The following is a 20,478-nucleotide window of genomic DNA, read 5'->3' as shown; positions in this document are numbered from 1 at the left end:
TTTTATTTATTTTTGAGAGACAGAGAGAGACAGTGTGAGCAGGGGAGGGTCAGAGAGAGAGGGAGACACAGAATCTGAAAGACAGGCTCCAGGCTCTGAGCTAGCTGTCGGCATAAAGCCCAATGCGGGGCTGGAACCCATGAATCGTGAGATCGTGATCTGAGCTGAAGCTGGACGCTCAACAGACTGAGCCACCCAGGCATCCCAAGAGCAAGTACTTTCAAGAGTTCTGCGGGACTTTCCAATTACACTTGGCTGAAGAAATATTGCTCTGACAAAGGTGAATTGCCATCCCACGAGGCAGAAACTAAGACATTCTAAAGAGACATATGATATTCTCTCATAAAAACCTTTTATTGGCACACCAGAAATATCCATTTTTTTCTAGTACAGTAGCTATAGGCATCTACAATGGCAATTCTGTGTAAACTACGTGTTACAAGTCACTAGAAATCTAATTAGCAAGATGAACTTAATAAAGAACAAGAGTAACTATGAGTCTACAGCGGCCCAGCCTTCAAGTCTCATTGGAGAGTAAGTCAAATATCAAACTAGTGTTGCCCTGCAACAGAGTTTTTCTGTAGCCAAGAAACCAAGATGGACATAAACATGATAGCACCCATTCAATATATTAGGTACGCTTAACTAGAAAAACACTGTAACTGATAGAAATGACCTAAATAAAGCACAAAAGGAAATAACTAGCTATTTACATATATTATTTGTTGCCAAAACTTTAGTTTGTTAGCTTTCCCATCCTACCTCTTCTCTTTTATTTGTTATTCTTGTGTCTCCATGGTGAATTTCTTGGCTCCCTGGCAAATGTTTAGACAAGTGATCAGAATCTCTTCCCATGTTCTACGTTTTCTAAAACTTCATGTCAAACTAGAGTCTGAAGGGTAACCTGTGTGAGTCTATCTCTACAGAGAAGTAATGAGAATTATAGTCTGCGCTCTGTCATAGCAACGACACACAACTGCCTTTTTCTTCCACATGTTGTTTGAACGACTCCGGAAAGATGGGTTGTGCATGGCAGCAGAGTGGACGGATCTGTCATTTGTAACAGGCACAGGTGTTCATGTAGACAAGCGCGTTTATCCTGAGAATGGGGGTGCATGGACTGCAACTTCAGATCCCCCGGTACTGAGAATGGGTTCTCTCTCTGGTTGCTTTTTTTTTCACATTTATTTTTAAGGCTTAGTGTCACTGCAGCATTAACAAATAAGAATGCTGACATCATTTCTGTCAAAGAAGGGCTCTGTGATAAATGGCAGCAGGTACCCTAATTAAAATAGCGTGGTTGAAAAGGCATTGAGTTGGTATGTGTCTGCTGCTATGGCCAGAATGTGTAGCTTTTTAGTGTCCCTCTTGGGGATCTGAGAGATCTTGCCAATGAGCCTCTTTGTCCCTTGTTTATTTCCTTCCTAGTACTTATAACGGTTTTGTAATTGTTTTATTTTTGGTTTGCTCTCCTATGAGAATATAAGCCCCAGAAGGGCAGTAACCACACCTGTGTATTCACCACGGTGTTTCCAATGTCTAGAACAGTGCCTGGTCCATAGTAGGCTCTCAATTAAGAACTTGTATTAAATAAATGAATCAAATCATAAATCTCCTGGTCTGCCTATGTCTAGAGACTGGCTAGTTTGGTTCAATGACCAGGGTTTCTGGCCTATCCTAACATCCTGCCTGCTGTGAACCTCCGTATAGCCCTATGGCTAATATTTTTGTGCTTTAATAGATAGTAAAACTTCTCAATGCTGCATTCATTCTGCCCACCTCTCAAAGATTAGCTATGCAGGGCTAACCCTGCATGAGAGGTAACAGGGCAAGAACTTTCTAGGAGGTAAACTGCAAGCTCCAAATTCAACTCATTCTTCCCCACCTCTCTCTACAACCTCTTTGTCAGAAAGCTTGAGATAAAGGTTATCAGGAGAATATTCTCTTGGCAGTACCAGTTCAGTAAGTCACCAATAACATGATCGGAAAAGAAACAAAATAGAACTCACCTACATCAAAAAAAAATTAAGTTAAATGAAAGGAAAATCTGGGCGTGGAAACTAAGTGACACGGTCCTTTGTTGCTGGATGCGGAAGTGACGGCAGGCATCGGAGCAGGAGGGGCGGGGCCGAAAGGAAGGGGTGGAGCTGTGGGGAGTGAAGACACGGGGTCCAGCTTTTCTCTTCTCCCCCTCTGCTTCCGGAGCGCTCCTGCCGCGTGCTGGCTGAGCTCCTTCCTGTGGCACTCAGGCAGAGGTGAGGACCGGCCAGTCGTCCTTAGGCTATTGATGCTCTGCTGGAGTAGAAGTCGGGGACTGGGAGCCCGGTGTGAAGCGTGACCTGGGGGAGGAGACTGTGAGTCCTGGAGGCACCACGGGAACCCTCCCGGCATGCCCCTCCCCAGGCACGGTGCATGTGTTCCTAATTGCAGGGGCCCGGTTGGCTTCCTTTAACATCTATTCTGGTAGACGTTAAAGAGAATTCTAGTAGAATTCTGCCTGTGTGAGGAGCCTGGCCACCGCGGTGGGCTCCTAAATCCTGGAGACGGTAATACGGTTCTCATCCACCTGCCTCTTTTAAGGATCCTGGGAAGACTGTGTTCCTTATGACTGAAGACACAGGCATTGATCTGCAGGTAGCAAAACCTGTTGGCCGGGATGCAGTGACACTGCCAAATCCTTGGACAGAGAACAGGTGAGCAGACAACCCTTCCCTTACCACTTGTCCACTAGTTAGTTACTCCCAGTAGGCTAAGCCTTTCGTTTGGGGAATGGATAGGTGATTGCCAGGTAAGAAGAAACATGGGCACTTATACTGTTTCCCGGGTTCCTTGCAGCCTTGCACTTCAGGGGGAAGCTGCACGCACGACGCTGGAACTGTCCCCTGCGGGGTGGTCATCATCCCTCCCCTCCTCATCCCTGTCTTCCCCAGCCCAAGAGTCTTTCTCCAGAGATACTCAGAACATCCTGGACACCGCTGAAGAGCATCGAGTGCAATATTCCTTGGAAGGGGAAACAGCTGAAAATGTGGAAAGCTTCGAAGGAGGTTTTTCTAAGACTCACTTCTAGGGCAATTTATGGTTTTCTTTCTTCCAATGTAGAGGCTGGACTCTGAGAGATTAGATTTCAGCCTCCCAGAAAACCCCGTCTAGTCGTCTATTCGCAGGAAGAGAGAAGGGCAGAGGTCACTGGGTTGCAATCACTTTTGCTGTACATACTGATAAACAACAATGCTTTGTTTTGTTTTTTAATAGTTCCCAAGACTGTGGTTCTGAACAGAGCAAAAATCACCTGCAGTGTTTTGATTCCCAAGGCCTATGTATCTTAAGGCAGCAGGCTGCTGAATGAGGTGCACAGCTGATAATGAGAGCTGCAGCTGAGAAGGGCAGGGGCAGCCCCTCAGAGCACCCCATGCTCTTTGATCTTTGCCCCAGCCTTGGCCCCTTGGTTCTGCCTTGCTCCTGTGAGGCTCCTCATGCCTTAGAAACTTTGTCCTGTTGTTCACTCTGCCTGGAAAGCTCCACACAGCTCACTCCCTGCCCCCCCCCCCCCCACCCCAAGGCTCAGCTCATCTGTGACAGTAATAAGACCTACCCACACTGGGTGCCCCGAGACTGCAGCTGCCCCTCCAGACCCAGCACTCTCCACCCCCTCGCCTTGACCTTGGCCTTGTCTCCCCTGCGCTTATTGTCTTCTAACACATTTATAATTAACATAGTAATTGTGCTTATTATTTGTTCTATCTCCTGTAACTCTGTGAGGGCATGATCTTTATGTTTTGTTTTCACTGATAAACAACAATACTTACAGTAATTATAATAATAGTGCCTTACGTATTAAAGGCACCCGGTAGGTGTCTGTTGAATGAATGCATGAGAAGAACCTGTAGTTTGCCATTTGCAGTAAATCCTAAGTGGGCCGCAGGCAGGGATTGTTTTCTATCCCCACCGAGTAAGAGTGCAGCGAAGATGTTCAGGCTTTCTGATAATGGTGCTAAAACTTCAGTCTCACACCTTCACTTCTGGGGCGCTCAAGGCGCTCTGCATAAGTCATTCCATCTGTTTTCATGCCAGCTGGTTCAAGGGTTTCGTTCCTACTAGGGATGAATCTAGGCCTCAGGGATGATCAATAGCAAACCATGAACAGAGTTCCAATTTCCCACTTGCTGTTAATTAGACTGTGTCCAAGCTTAACGAAGGGGCTGATGCTGATCTGGAATCATCTCAGTTGTCACCGTTGATCCCTTTCCCCTCGCCTTTCCTCCGTGTCTTGGTCTGGGCCTTACACGGTTGGCTTCCCTGTCTCAGGGATCAATGTACCGCCCGCGGGCAGCCTTTGAAGCAGAGCGAGCGGAAGCTGCGGTGACACGCGGGGGCACGGTGCTTACCTGCACGTTCCTGTTCAGGCTCACGGCTGGGAAGAACATGCCTTCCACATTCTCGAAGGCTATGGGACCCTGCTGTTCATCGTTGATAAAAAATGTCAAGTTTTTCCGATTTAAGTCGAGGAGGACCCCGATGGTGGCCCCCTTGGTGATCCCTCCCTCAGTTCTGTGGGAAAAGAAAACATCACGTGTCATCATTCTAGAAGCTCCCCTTTTTGTGCTTAATGTACGAATCCTTTTGTACTAACCAGTATTTCTCAGCCTGTTTAAGAGTATCGTTCTTCACATCCCAGGAGCATCTTCAAATGTCTTTTTTCCTTAACCACCCCTGCTCCCATAAAATTTAAATACCACAGATATACCGCGCATCTGTTTATGTGTTGTGTATATATTTGTGCCTTGTAAAGACAAAGAGTAACATTTTTTGCTTACCCCCAACCTTCACACTAATTTTCACCCCCTTGGGGGAGAGAGCGCCCCCTGTTGAGAATATCGAGTCAACCAGGAGGGTGAACTCCTTCTCAGAGGGTGTCTACCACTGAGCCACAGCAGCAGAAAACAAATTGTTAAAGTGCAAGAAAAAAAAAAAAAGTAGGCTTTGGGCTATCAGAGCTCTGTGTACAGCTGTGTCGTGCACTTTACACAAATGATGTGGATTGAACATTAACTCCAAAATGACTTAATTTGAAAGTCAAAATAAAGAGGCACTTAAGCTAAATCTAAAGCATATGCATGAAAAATTGGATCTGGAGCCTGATGCTACTCATTCAATAGAAAAACTCATTCCAGAAAGATGTTAATTTTTGGCATGTTGAGTTTGAATTGAGAAGGCTCTGACAAATTGACAACATTGAAGAGGATTCTCCCCTGCAAAGTGAAATAATTATGTTGTAGGAGATGGAGTGATTTTAAAGAACCTGTACTGAAATGTGATTTTAAAACAAATTATGTCTTATGCTTCAATAGCCATTAATGTGGATGATCAGATTTGCCTTATTCCCCGACCCCCCAACCCTTTGAGGTCTAGCAATATTGAACTTCATCCTTATCTCCGCAGAGCACACAGATTGGTAAGTGTTGTTCTTTCCCCTCTGGCATGCAGAATACAGACTGTACATAGTGATTAAAAGACAGGTTTATAAAGTGCATCTTGTTAATCACAGCTTCAACAATGACAGCACAGTTGACAGCAGTTTGCACGCAAGCAGACATGTTCAGCTTTAAGAACGTGTTTTTTTGCATAGTGTGACACTTGTGTTATTATTTCCTCCTTTACTCCAACATAAAGAAGCTAGAAGGGAAAAGTAAGTGTGGTACCTTGCGGAGTGGCATCAGGAATCTAGTGACTGAGGGCTCCCCTCAGCGTAACTCACCAAAGATGATGGCTTACCTACCTCGAGGAGGATTTGATATCAGGCTGCAATGGCATGTGTGTTCACTTCCAGTGACAGTGAACAACACGCACTTGAATGGAGGTGTATAGAACATGTCCAAGGGGACAGGAAGTGGAGGTCCTAAGAATCCTATTGGCCGGAGAAGGAGCAGTGAAGACTTATCCAGGAAAAGCTGCGGCAGTAGCTGGTAGCCCACAGCCGACCACTGCCAGGCTTGCTTTCCTTTCAATCTGAGTGAATAGAACTGTGTATTTTTTCCCCTTGATACACCAGTGAGACTGATTCTCAGCGAAATCTTTGAGAAAAAGGTGGATGAGGATCCATGAAAGACACCACTCTACTTACACAAACCTTATGATAAAGGAAGTGTAGGGGGAAATGGATAGCATGGATTAAATTATAATTGCTTATATTTTGCAATTAGAAGCAAACCTAAGGCAAACCTGAGGAGATTACTGTGTTTTCTTTCCCCAGCAAACTGGGTGCTCTGAACTTATACGATAGTAAAAGAGTCTTGCAAGTTCTAAAGCCACCCAAACTGGCATCTGTACGGTTTTGTCTAATGAATGGCTTCTACTCTGGGCAGTGGTATCAATAATGACCACAACAAGAACAATGGCTTCTGTTTTCAGATGCCTGTGATGTGAGGCATTTTCCCATATCTCATGTAATCTTGAGAAAACTCCCACATGAAAAAATATTGTCATTCTAATTTGGTGGATTTGGAGATGAAAGTTCAGAAAAACACAATGGCTTTTCTGGAAAGTTGTAGCTCTGGATTTTAGAATCCTGGGAGGTTTTCCTGAAATAGAGATGCGTTGAGATTCTTGGTTTCCAGCAATGGTGGAATACAACAGTGAGGGGCCTAGCAAAGTGCTCGTGTCTCTGGCATAATGCAAAATGTTATATATATATATATAAACACTGAGATGGAGGGTGGTAGAATTCCTGTGCCACCTAATGAAGACCACCTGCCTGGCTTCCTTAATGTTGTCTATTTAACAGGACTTTGAACCTGGGCTTTCATTTTTGACCAGAAGCCAACATGAAGAAGGCTCCGTTTGGGGGCCGCTGGGTACCTGTTGGTGTGCGAGTTGTTGTGCATGAACCAGCTCCGGTTATTGTCCACATACATTGCCCAAGCTTTGTCGTCCTTTCCTAACATCACATCCTTCATCACGTCGATGCGAGCCACGCCGAAGGCAGGGTCCGGGTGGTTGTCATAGCGGTCTACCGTTAGCTCCCAGTAGTGGACGCCCTTGGAGAAGCCGGTCTTCCCCAGCACCACCCGGTCATCGTAGCTGCTGCAGGTCACGGTCAGGTTGTCATTGGAGAAGATGATGTCAGAGTGTGCCGAGCTGGGGTCGAAAGCAAACCAGGCCACTGGGAACAAGAGAAGGGAGCAGGGTTACTAAGGCAGACCCGGTGAGCTCTGTGCCGTAACACGCTCCTGTGCGGGTAAGGAGTGTCGTGTCCCGTTTTCATGCTGCCATGCAGGAAGGAGGCTTCCGGGGCCAGAGGGGGCCCTGAGTGAGCAGACCGGGGGCACGTCCTGGGAGGTGGTACTCTCTGCACCCAGAAGCAGACAGAGGACACAAGACCGATTCAGCAGGGGTTACCTGACTCAGACTGCACTCCCAACCAGGTGATCCGGGAGTGAGGTGGCATCGATTTTGGAAGGTGCAAGTCCCTTCACCGGGTGACTGGGACAACAGTACACCAGAGACATAAAGGGAGAGGGTGCGCTAAGATGCCTGTGTAACCCTGAGGCGGGGAGGCTAGGATCTACAGTCCTAGATGGAGGAGGGATAAAACACACTGAGTGAAACCAGCAAATATCCCTTCAGCCGAAGTGCTGAAAGCTAGTCATTCTGAAAACTTCCTTAAGCAGTTAATGGAAGCTCAAAAGATGCGAAGCTATCACCAACATGAGCTGATTTTCATGAGTGACTGTGACTTGGACGTAAGACAGGTTGCTTTCTTTGTACCTTAAAAATAAGTTTGCATGTTACCCCTGACACTAGCATGTAAAATGTTTTTGCTGGAGCACTAGGTATTCTGGACATTAGGTGAAGACAGAATGACATCTTTGTACACGTCGTTGTGACGCGAGCTCTAAATGCCGCCTACCAATAACACACTCTGGAGAGATGTCATTGCTGATTTATTGAACCTGTGAGCCAACTCACATGCACTTTGGTCTTTGCTATTTGTAACAGAATAAGGTTATTCCATACCTGCCAACAGCTTTTTAATGTCAACTGTTGTCATTCCAAATGAAAGGCATGGGAGAGAGAAATAGGAAGCAAAATTGACATTGATAAGAAAACATGTCTCTTTTGATAGACTAATACCAAAAAAGGGCTCACTTTAAAACGCTGCAAACATTACAACAGTTGGTCTGACTTGTACCTTTACCCATGTTAGCACTCAGAGAGAGTGCATTGATGTTTATGGAAAATGGGGAAAAATGTAATCTCTAGGTATAAAATTTAAAAATACATTTTTCCAAGTATTTGAGAAACTTATAATACGATTTTAATGACAATTAGACAATTTTATTGACATAAAATAAGCTGCCACCATTTATTTGCTGAAGGAAATTGAGCATGCCAATCACAAAAGTAAAAGATGACAATTACAATAAGTGTACTTGCCTAATTGAGAGTAAGGTGCAGATTGTGTCTCAAAATTGCATCCTATAAAGAGATACTACACATCAAAGCTATGAAGCAGCAACCAGGGTGATAAAAATTATCTGTATATAATGAAAAAGCACCAGCAGAAAAGAGTCACCAGAGGCCTGATTCATGAAAAACCAAAGCCCTTTTTATATTCGTTTGCTTTGCTGGGCAAAAATCATTTCTCTTGCTCTTTCAAAATGAAAAGGACATCTTTTTTTTCCATTTAACAAATCCTCCTCCAACTGATGCTAAACTATATAGCTTAAATTTTTATCATCTCCTCAAGCTCAATCTTTTCCGTGAAAGTTTCTATATGAAGAAGGCTTACTGTTTAAAAATGAGAAAAATTTGGGGTGGAGGGAAGCTAAATAAAATAAAATTAAAAAAAAATAAAAATGAGAAAAATTCACCCAATTGAAATGGAGAAATCAATGGATCTTACTTTTCTTTCCATGCACTTCTATCTCTGGTGATACAGGAAGGCCTTTGTTGTGACTTAGACCCACGTTAAATGATACATATATGTATAAATGAACATGGAATGTAAACTGTATCTTAATAAGAGCATCTGATGTTAATGATGACATGAATTAAATGTAGTAATACAAGTTATTTCATCCCCTTCTCAGATCATTTTGCTACATCAGTTCTTCTTACTTAAGGGAAAGGAGGGGGCCCTGGTGGAGGTAAGTTGGTCTCAGAGAGAGATTAGAATCACCTGTGTAACTTTTTCACCCCTTCCTTCTAAGACTTGGATACCCACTACCTACCCTATGAGAAACTGGGGGGGGGGGGCAGCCTAGTCTTAAAATAGTCAAAGGCATATCAACTATAGTTTCAAGTCATGTTGAGGACTGAGCTGAAAATGCATTTTTGAGGAGCATTAAGATATCCCCTAGAAAGGACCATTTAATTTTTTTTTTAACTCAGTAAGGCTCTTATATATCAATTTCTAAAACAATTGAAGGATAATGCACTGAATTAATAATTTTAGAATTAAGATAGCAACTTAATTTAATTATAAAAATAAAAAAAGGGCTAATGATTGAGTTAAAAAACAAAATTGAAAGGTTATGACCTTACTTTTGCTTACTTTATTTTCCCTGGGATGAGTTCACAGAGAAAAGGATCGTTTTCTTTCATCTCATGGCTGATTTAATTTCTACCAATTATCACGTAAATTCTTATTCATGGGTAAAGAGCATAGTGAGTACTGACCACAGGGGTTTGATTAAAGCTGAATCGCCTATCCCACTTTGGAAATAAATTTGTAGAATCTGAATAGGGCTTGTCAAAATTTTAAATGAATCATGCCTTGTGCAAGTCTTTTTCAAAACAAGTTCTCTGAAATCTTTGTACACTATTTAAAACATACCACCATACATTTAAGATTCAACAATACAATGAGCACAATGTTGTGAAATACAGCCATCACATCTCCCCCAAACCCACATTTCATTTTATTCTTGAGACAGTACGCGTTACAAAGACTACAACAATATTTCAGTACATTGGACACAAGTAAAAAGAGTTCCATAACAAGCATGTCTTGAAAGCCGGTAGCGCACAGAAAAACAATAAGAAACATAAAAGCACAAAGGAAAAGGTCATTTTAAAGGGAGCTTGAAGTCCCTGCATCCTTTTTGCACTGTCATGCTGTGGCCTTCTTCATTCCGGGATGTGGGATGAGCAAAAAGAAGAAAATAAAAAACAAAAGAAACCTTTGGAAATGTGAAATGTGCATCACGTGTATCCACGATTACAATATAGTCCTGAAGAGATCAAGTAGGTCTGCATCTGAGACATTTTCGGGTTCTATTTGCTAGACAGGGTTGATTGCACAGTAACGCATGTCAGGCTTCCCTGAAATCAGCCTGAGGCCCTGTCACAACCTGCTTGGCTGTGGAAAACTTGGGGTAAGCCAGTCTTTTCCATGGCTTGGATCTCTGGGCTGTAGGCCAGTTGAGGGGTTCTAATTTGGCTAGTGATGATCCCTCCCCTTTGCTAGGGAAAAAAAATCCGCCATGAGCCAGACTGTCCTACCAGTGAGCACAGGCCTTTGCAGAAAATACTTTCACTTTCTGCTCTCTACATTGCCCCCTTTGTAGGATGCATTCTGCTGTAGGTGTGTTTTTACTTTATTTTTCAATAAAGATCTCTTGAGTCTATGTTTAATCATACCACTATGGGCTGGATGCACTGATCCAGTCTCCCAGACACAGCTGGTTTCCTGGATACAGCAGGGTTGCAAATCTCTAAACGAAGACCACAGCTTCCACTCAGCCAGCGCCTATGCCGTGCTATGCCACTGCATGTGATGACAGAGCGGGTTATCCGTGGTGGTACCAGCTGGTGCAAAAAGAACCACTTCGCTCATCACTTTCCAATGTCATTGTACATTGACCACAGCTTGATGGTTGGGCCTTACACCACACAAACAACAACGCCACAAAGCTCCAGCATCCAAATGCTCCTCAGACCGGAAGCAGGCCACAGACATAGGGACTAGCTCATTGCTCTCTCCATGCACATGAATGGCAAGAACAAAACAGGTATTCAAGAGATGCCATCAAGGCACAGAGAGATCAAGGGGAAAGGTCAGACGAGCTCAGCTCACCCGGTGCATTGAGAGACTGCAAAGAAGAATGCAAGCTCAGCTGGTGGGGTGAGGATCGGAAATCAAAGTAGGATCTCCCGGGAAAGCTGGGTTGTAGATTAAGGGTGGAGGAGAAAGGACTCATTCTACGGAGCGGCAATCTTTCCGAAGGCACTGGAAAAGGGAGTGTCTGTTCTTCTGAATCTGTGTCTAAACGTAAGATCAACGCAAACTAGAGATCAGAAACCTGGTACCTGCCCATGCACGGTTCCCCAAGACCTGCCTTACCAGTGCATTTGCACAAAGCCTCCTCCATCCCGCAGGTGCCACCAGGCATTTACAAAACCAACGTGGCTTTGGCCTGGGAGGCCATTCTCAGTAGGCCAGGACTCAAGACCAACAGGACACCTCAAATATCACAGACAATTGCTTTCATTTCTCCGAGTTCTCAGTGGTAGATAAAGTACCTTGGAAAGGTCCCTTTCAATTGAATATTTAGAGTTGAATTTAGAAATTTTAGAGGTAGATTTTACCCATTATGACCAAGAGGGACACTTTACCGCTTAAGCTACCTTGTTAGTTACTACCTGTGTAACAATGGCCTCTCAAAGGGTTTCTGTTTAGGAAACGATGATTTTTAACCCACTCTTTGCTTTTCCATAGTTTCACTTTTTCTCCCTTATGTGTATATTTCCATTTCTGAATGGATGAGATGATTTTTCTGCACTAGGACACTCAAGACTTGTTCTTGAATAGAAGAGGAAGACAGGACTGAGCAAGTAATCAGGGAAGAAGCCTTACCTTTGTTTCCGAGTTAAGATCAGACTCCAGCAATGCCACTTGGACATCTCTGGTTGTCTAATAATAAACAGACTAGGGCAGTGGTAAGGTGCATTGGTGGGAAAAATGTCTTTATTTTCAGATAGATCACTATTATATTAAATAAAGACTTATCAATTATTATCCAGTCTGGTTTTAGAAGGGCTTATTAGATAGTTTCTCTAAATTACTAAAATCACTCCTTTCTCTTCTGTCAAACAAGAACTGGTTCTATGTAGTAGGATGGTCTGGTCAGAGACAGATGTTTTACCAACTGGGGCCTTCTTAGAACACAATTTGACAATACTAATTTAAGAAATAGAGATGGCACAATGGTTATAGTCTAAATCCAAAACTTCCAAACAACCATCTTTTCATTGAAAAAATACTTTTGTTTGGGTGGCCAGAGGATATTCCTAGGAATATTTTTCTGGTTTGAGTCTGTCAGCATGCTTCTCTGTGTTGAACATACCCTTATCCTATTAAAATGCTATTGTGGGCATGTTCAAGCCAAAATAACTGGAGTGTGTGTGTGCGTGCGTGCGTGCCTGTGTGTGTAACATGATCCTATTTGAAGAGCTCGGAACAAGGAGATTGGTTGGTTTTAACTGATACTGCCAAGAGTCAGCCCCATTTTAGTTTTTGAATTTACAACATTAAAATTAGCTTTTCAGGCTTTACTCTTATCCTTGGGGATTTTTTTAAAGAAAAGTATAAAAAGATCTCAAAGAAAAGAAATTGCTATTTATGGAGTTAAGGTGTTGTGTTCCCAGTCACAACATATTAAAGTTTCTTCTACCTAACTTCATATAATTTCAATGAATTGATGTACATGGTCATTTCTTTGTTCAAAAATGTTAAATCAGAAATGATTCCTGTTATAATTATCCCAAGGGGGAATTAGTCTTTTAGTTTGATGGAAAATTTCGAAATACAACAGAGCACCACAAACTGAAGTGTGTTTCATTTAGGAAGAGAAGGCAATATTTATGTCAATAGGAGATTTTTTATTAATAAGAATTTGCTTGGAAATGTATTTTTACCAGATGGTAGCAATCAATTCATTATATTGAAAATACTTGTTGCTTTAAAAATCAAGGGAAAGGACATACATATAAAATGAATTCCAGAGTATAAACCAATGAAGAGACGTCGACTGAATCTAGATCTTGGGGACCACATCCAAGCCCCCATGAATCATACTCACCTTTCCTATTCTCAGTACCGAGTTGGTGATGGCACCATTCTGTGGGGTGGGGGCTGTGAGTAGCTGTGGTCATTCATACAATTAATAACTTGACACTAAAATAGTTATTGTTTTTCTGTCCTTTTATGTGGACCATTAATTAGTGATGACCCAATTTTCCTTGACTCTTGAACTATGCTCTCTCTTCAGGCAAGCTTATTTAATACCCAACCATTCCATCTCATTTTTTTCCCCACCTATGGCCTCCCATACTCTTAAGCTGGGCTCTTACCTCATTTTCTCTAATGAACTCCTAAAAAATGTCTTACCTCATTGTGAAAACTTTCCAAACGAATTACAAGAGACAGATTGTGTTCCACCTGATCCCAGCCAGAGTAAACAAGCAGTGCCCCTTTATGCCCTTCCCTAGGGGCACATAGTACAAATGTTTGGTCAGTTGCCTATAGGTCATCTATGTTACTTGATATTATCTTAGACTACAGGAGTCTTAGAGGAAGATGCTTCTTCTGGTAACATCTAAGGAGCAATCACCATGCTTCCACTTGAAATATCCTGGTTGAAGAACTCATGGTCTCTGGGCAGCTCCTCTCCAGTTTACAGTTACTGCTTACATTGATCTGATATTCCTCTTTGGGATCTCTACTCATCAATTGTAGCATTACTATCTGGGGCCAAGATAGTTCTAGTTCTTCAAGTATTTGAAGGCAGTCACCAAACCCCTTTAAAGCTTTCCTTTCCTGGGCTAAATAGAATCTATTTCCAACCCTTTTTTTCTATGGTAGGGATTTCAAATCTTTACTTTCCTTGTCTTGTCCCTCTGGACATATTCAGAAACATGAACCAAAGACAATAGGACAATATTGGGAACAGTATCCCCACTCACTGGTTTAGCCAAACACACAACTCACAATGAACATACACACGGCTACGCAGGAAGGATGTATGCCCTGCTCCCTCGGACCTCCCCTTGAAAGCACAACTACTGAGATCTGGAGAAGGCTTCTACGTCATCAATATTCTATTAGCCAAGACAAATAGGAACGAGGTTTATCTTTTTCCCCCCAAAATACATGATATTGAAGCCATGTTTCAGGTCATAGCTAATATGCAGGATTATTATTATTATTATTATTATTTATTAAAATGCTTAATGTTTATTTATTTTTCAGGGAGAGAGAGACAGAGAGAGAGGGAGACACAGAATCCAAAGTAGCTCCAGGCTCTGACCTGTCAGCACAGAGCCTGATGTGGGGCTTGAACCCATGAACTGTGAGATCCTGACCTGAGCCAAAGTCAAACACTTAACTGACTGAGCCACCCAGGTGCCCCACAGGATTGTTACTATTAATTTTTAATGTATCGATCACTAGAGAAAGACAAGCAGCTACTTAAAAGATTTTAAATTTCTTGTCATGTTTCATTCCATGCAGTAATCCTGTCTGCTGAAGAGTTTTGCTCAGTAAAAGCAGTGCATCAGAAAAGACCAATGGAAAGAGCAGTAGAATGAATACTGGTGTGGTGACTCTAGGCACAGCTGAATCTGTGGAGTGGAGACTGCGCTCATAATGGGAAAGTGTCAAGACACACTTTCCATCAACTCTATCAAAGACCGCCATTTTCCTCTTGCCCTTGCCTAGACTGTTTTCCCTTCCCTCCTAGCATTGGCTGGATTCTGCAGTTAAGAATTATCAAAGCAAAGATCAGCTGGGGAATCACACTTATTATTCAATGACTTTTGGGTTCAAGGTGAAAAAAAGAATATCTAGGTACTGTACCTAGTTTGGCTTACTGTTTATACTTCTTTTTTGTTGTTGCTATTGTTCACTAGTTAACATTTATTGAACACCTACCGTGTGCCAAGCATTGTATTAAAACTGAGCAGCTGTGAAACATGAAGTTGGCAGGAGAGCTGACCATAGCAAAAATAATAATTTAGAGAAAATCTTCTAGGGGTATAATTTCCTGACTGATTCCAACATGTGCAGAGTATGAAAGATTTCTGTAGTGTGGTAGAATATTTCGGAAATATTCCTCATCAGTCTTTGAGGTGTTATTTTTGGGATTCAAAGAGGAAAACCAAACTGACAGGTCTTCCTTATGACAGTGTATGCTAATCCAGCTTTCTTCGTGACTGGTAGAATTTCTGCTTATCTTTTTGTCTGGTAGTGAACAGCTTCATAACTCGGGCAGCCATTGGGTGCTGGTCCAACAAGATAGTTATATTTCAAAGCACAGTAAGGCAAGATATGTCAGTAAGAACCACACAAGTGGCATTCAACATGAGTTTCAGTTCAATTATAAACCATCTGTAAAATCATTTGCTTTCTTTAGGAGACAAAGAAATGAATGAAGGAGGCTGAGTTTCCTTAAATGATCTAATAAGCATCCAATGTCACAATTATGGCCAACTAGTACATAGCTTACAATGAAAGGTGGTATTTAAGTGCTCTTAAGTATGGCATTAATTGCAGTTGGGAAGTGAGAAACAAATCTGTTTTGAAAAAAATCCTTTTAAGAGAAGAAATGAAATAGGCTCTCTCTTACCACCCCTGGGGCGATTGCATACTTTGTCACCAGATCCTCCAATTTAGAATATCATGGCACTATTTATAAGTAACTACTACCAGAAGATCTGAAAATTCCTATATTTCAAATAGATACAAAAGGTTCCAAGGGACTAAACTGCTCTCCAGAGTGTCAACTGCAAAGCATATTCCCCCAAACTAAAGACAGAGTCTGGATCCAATTCAGTACTATGGAAAAATTCAGGAAATTCCCTGGCATATCATGCATGATATCAAAATTGAGGGGAACAAAATATCTCTCTTTTCTGGGCTCTGAAACCTATCATGCCTCTCACTTTGTATTTTGTAAAATCGACCCAAATTTGTTCAGGTATTATTTACCTACCTTGAGCATTTTGTTCTGGAAATGCACAGTTTTCTAACTAAATAATGTTTTGGGAGTTCTGATGCTCTGAGTCAGGGAAAATAAAGCAGAGGCATAAGAAAAATATCTCCAGTGGACAATATACTTCTCCCTATAGGATCCTTTATCAGTTACTTTCTATTATTTTTAAATTCTCAGTATCATAGGCAGATCTTTAAGACCTATTAAGACCCTTGGAGGAGGCAGGAGGTGCCTACGCCTGTTCAAAGTATTTTCCAAAACAATTGACAGATTTCAGAAGTACTTTTGAAGAGAGACACCATGCAAGAAAACCAGGGGGTACAGATTGTAAAGAACTTGCAGATTATCTGCTCTAAGTCTCTAGTTTTAGAGACAAAAACAAAAACAAGACGACATCCCTAATGCAAGAACCCTCCCCACTCCCTTCCCAAATACAACAGCAACAAAACAAAAACTCTAAAGTCCAGAGAGGTTAAGGGACACCTCCCACGTCACACTGCCAAAGTTGTGGTAGGACAGGATAGGGACCTAGGCAGGATCAATTCCTGGAGGATGACACTTTGGGAGGGACAAGGCCATTGCTTCTTTTTTGTGCCTTGGAAATGTACAAAAGGTAAAGTCTATGCCACAGGCCATGGGCACATGCCAGTGGTTTCAGAGGGAGCCAGGCTTTGTGCAGATGAACCTAATATGATTCTCCAAATCGTGCACAATACTGAGTGAGGGAGAATCTTCTCTAAATAGAGCAGTTCTGGGGCCTGGGGTGGTTAGGGATTGAAAGCCTCCCCTTTGGGATTTTGGTCATGGGGAGTGGGTGAGAAGGGAGTTTCTTGCTGTTCTTCTGAGATCAGATGAGGTTCCTTTTCCCTTACAAGGTTACAGCTTCTCTGGCAGGCAGGGGGAGCAGGGTAGGTTTCAGGACATCAGGATTTAAGAGTGCCGTATTTACACTGGTCCAAAATCACTATAAAATGTCTGCAAAGAGATTCTGGACAGATGCATCTGGGGCTATTCTGGGGCCATATTCTGTTTCTACCACTGACTATTCTTTGGATTATTTCCTTTAATGTGCGAAAGAAGGAGCTATCACATTGGAAGAGGTAGTATGATGCTAATAATCTAATGGGGGGGGAATAGGCATTTTAATTTTATGAATAACATCTTCTCTGCCCCCTTTTAGAAAGCATTTTCTAAGACCTAATTTTAAGAATCGTAACCCTTTTATTATCATTAGACAAGACAGTCCTGAAAAGCATTGGAGGGATGACTCCTGTGGACATTTAGCTAAAAAGATGCTGGAGATCATCCTCTAAAGACTGATTCTCTATTTATCACTATTTACCTTCTCTCTAGTTTCCTCACAGTTGAGATCTGGAAGGTTGAGAGTTTTTATTTCAATGACACAAGAGCTCTAAGACCCACACTTCATACGGTAGGGTCTTTCAAGACCCTTGAAAAGGTGGCGCTGACATTCCTTTTTTTCCCCCCAAGCAGCGACCTGTCATTGCCAGCAAGAGCATGCTCTAGTACCAACAAGAGAGAAGGGCCTCTCTAGGGAAGTGCTCACCCCGGGAAGCAAGTGGAAATGCAGAGACAGAAGAAAAGGGCAGGACTTGAGTAGGAGCTTGGACATGACATTGGAAAGGACAGCCTCTCCACACCTCCTTCTTAGAGGAAGAATGTTATTTTTTTTCACCAAAATTTTAACATGACTGTTTGAAAGTGTTAAAGTCCATTTCTGGCTGGGGTTTCTGGATGAATACACAAGGCAGCTATGCAATGCTGTTGCAGTTTGACAAGATGATTTCACACACTTAGCAAACAGACTTAGGATAGGGTTCCCTCTTTCCTTCCTTTCGGTTGAGTGCAAATAACACTGTTCTAATGTCAGCACCAGAGTGCACTGTGCTGGGCATTGCAGGCCAGAAGGCCCGGGTCTGACATGTCACTTAACCTCTGGATGGCTCAGTTTTCCTAAATGCAGGGTGAGATAATAATGCTAATACTTCCTCCAAGAGTGTGGTAGGATTCTAGTCCTTGGAATCTGTGAATATGCTACCTTACCGTCAAAAAGAACTTTGCACATGTCATTACGTTAGGGATTTTGAGATGCAGAGATTATCCAGATGGGCCCTAGATAATCACAGGGCTCCTTATAAAAGGGAAACAGGAGGCTCAGAGTCAGAAAGAGATTGTAAGATGCTACACAGTTAGCTTTGCAGATGGAGGGAGGGGCCAGGAGCCAAGGAATACAGGTGGCTTCTAGAAGCTGGAAAAGGAAAGAGAATAGATTGTCCTCTAGAACTGCCTGAAGGAATGCATCTCTGCTGTGAAATCCACTTAGGATTCTGACCTCCAGAATTGTAAGGTCATAAATGCATGTTGTTTTAAGCTACGAAGATTGTAGCAATTTTTAAGAGCAGCAACAGGGAATTAATACACAGGGTAAGTCTGGAATATTGCAGCAACAGAGCAGAAGGGTCTGGACTTTACATTAGCAGTGGGCATGGAGGTGTAGTCTGGAGTCTAAACAGCTGTCTTAGAATGAACAGAAAAAAATTACTAGTTTTTCCTCAGAACCTTATAGTGAAACACAGAATGGGTAGTTTTTATACAATTCCTCCACTGGATCTCAGTCTCCTAAAGATACTTCCTGGCTGTCATGTTGCTGTAATTTTTCATGGACTCTCTTACTGGACAATGGAGAAACAAGGTAGTTTATTGCAATAGTTTTCAGTGTATTTTGTACTGTGATTCCATAAAGCCTCTGAGAGATACCTAATGCCCATTAGGAAGGGTTCCAGATAACGTACTGACTTTTAAATATTAGATGGAAATATTTTTAAAATTCGTTGTATACTTTCTAACTTTCTCAATCAGAACACAAGCCACAGATGCTCTATTTTGACTCCCCCTGCCCCCCTACCCTGGGTCCGTTCTCAGTTTTCCCAGTTACCGTCCCTGCTCACCAACCCCTCTTGTCTCTTCTAATGCGATGATCCTAGTCTGCTGAGGTCTTCCCAAGTGGGTCAAGGGGCTCCGTGGACTTGTGCGTAAAGTAAGAGTAAGCAAGAACTGAGGGAGACCAGAGGCCCTGGTGTAAAAACCCGAGTGTCTACACCTGAACTTTGTCTCATCCCCCCCCCCCCACCTTTTTTTTGGCCAGTCAGTGGTCATTGACACTTCTTGATTGTAAGATGACCATCTAGATTGCAGTGTGGATATCTTAGTTCTAGAGAGTTGAGGTACCATAGTTTTTAGGCGTTCTGAGTCAAGTGCCACGGAGTTCAGGAAGGGGGAGGGGTGAAGCCTATAAGCTCCAGGGCAGGGGCCAATGCCTCAGGCATCTTTGTGACTGTGGGCCCAGCACAGTGCCTGGCAAAACTGAGGTGTTCAATTAATGTTTGTGAATGAGTGAGGTTTCTTTATCATAGTCAGTTCAAGGCAGAATTTGAAGTTTGTGCCTTGCATACAGCTATTCCCTGTGTTTGGATTTCTATCTCTCTACTCTCTGGGAAGTCGTCTCTCCTTTTTAGATCATATTCATTTTCCCTGCAATATGTTGTAACATATTTCATGTAGCTCTTAGATGTAAAACAATCGGAATATTATTTCCATGAAAATATAAATTTAAAAAGCCCTGTTTTAGAAACACTTAACTTTTAGGGGGCTGCTTGTTAGTCGAAATTAAACTCCAAATAGAAGAAAAGCGATTTTAAAGAATGGAATGGCTCATCTATCTGGAAAGCAATTTAGAAACACAGATCAAGGGCCTGAAAAATGTTCATACTCCTTGGTCCGGGAATTCTAATTCTAAGAATGTGTCCAAGGAAGATAATCTTTTTACACAAAGATTTGTGTTGAAGAGCATATACTGAGGAAAGGGGACCACCTTTCACGTTCTATTTTCCCCCAAACAACTCCCACCTCTGCTCAGACTGTGTGAAGTAATTCCCTCACAACTCTCTCCTCTGGGGGGGGGGTCAGAGAGAGACCCTCTCATTTCAGCCAGTTTTAGGGAGTTATTTCAGCCTCAGGAATGTTACCTTTGGTCTATTTCATTTCTTCTCCAGGTTGAAGAAAAAGAAAAAGTCAGTCTGTTTAGTTAGGTAGAAGGAAAATGGGGAAAAATAAACAGGCAATTTTCCTATTCTGTTTTCAGCCTTGCCTAAAAAATTTTTTCTTTCAGGAGGAGACTCCCACACAGAATAAGCGCCAGAACTCTAGTAGGAAGAAGGGCTTGTAACATAATGGATGTTCTTGCAGATGGTTTCAAAGACACAGCCATGGTGGCTATTAAATGGGTTACTTTATTTTGGGAGTATTTGCTGTATAATTGGAGTTAATGAAATGTTTAGAGGTGCAGTAGGCTTGACTTTGAGTAGATAATGAAAGAAAATGCAAAATGCTAATTGATTTATGATGTGGTTTCATCTTAGCTTGGACAAACCATGCAGTATTTAATACATAGTAGCAGAATATTTAC

At 42.3% G+C, this 20,478-nt stretch overlaps 1 protein-coding gene across 10 annotated transcripts in view; it reads right to left on the bottom strand.

Annotated features, from left to right (window-relative positions):
* Positions 1 to 333: 333 nt before the first annotated feature.
* TRIM9 (tripartite motif containing 9) overlaps positions 334 to 20,478 on the bottom strand; it is a 99,685-nt gene continuing 79,540 nt past the window's right edge. For 3 of the 10 annotated variants that reach the window (XR_003913447.1, XR_003913448.1, XR_003913451.1), the window contains 6 exons: positions 11,078 to 11,266; positions 8,434 to 8,475; positions 8,014 to 8,037; positions 6,856 to 7,159; positions 3,807 to 4,548; positions 334 to 3,154 (listed from right to left, as the gene is read on the bottom strand). Coding sequence is in view for 4 of the 10 variants with exons in the window: in XM_029952347.1 (XP_029808207.1) it covers positions 2,277 to 2,339; positions 4,386 to 4,548; positions 6,856 to 7,159; positions 8,014 to 8,037; positions 8,434 to 8,475; positions 11,078 to 11,266 (785 nt within the window). In the remaining 6 variants the exon portion in view is untranslated. The remainder of the gene's footprint in view (positions 3,155 to 3,806; positions 4,549 to 6,855; positions 7,160 to 8,013; positions 8,038 to 8,433; positions 8,476 to 11,077; positions 11,267 to 20,478) is intronic. The other 7 variants (XM_029952349.1, XM_029952350.1, XR_003913450.1 and 4 more) reach the window with 6 other exon arrangements.

Source organism: Suricata suricatta, chromosome 9 (assembly GCF_006229205.1).
Source record: "Suricata suricatta isolate VVHF042 chromosome 9, meerkat_22Aug2017_6uvM2_HiC, whole genome shotgun sequence".
Lineage (NCBI taxonomy): Eukaryota > Metazoa > Chordata > Mammalia > Carnivora > Herpestidae > Suricata > Suricata suricatta.
Note: the sequence above shows the minus strand (reverse complement) of the source record. Positions and strands in the feature narration are given on the sequence as shown.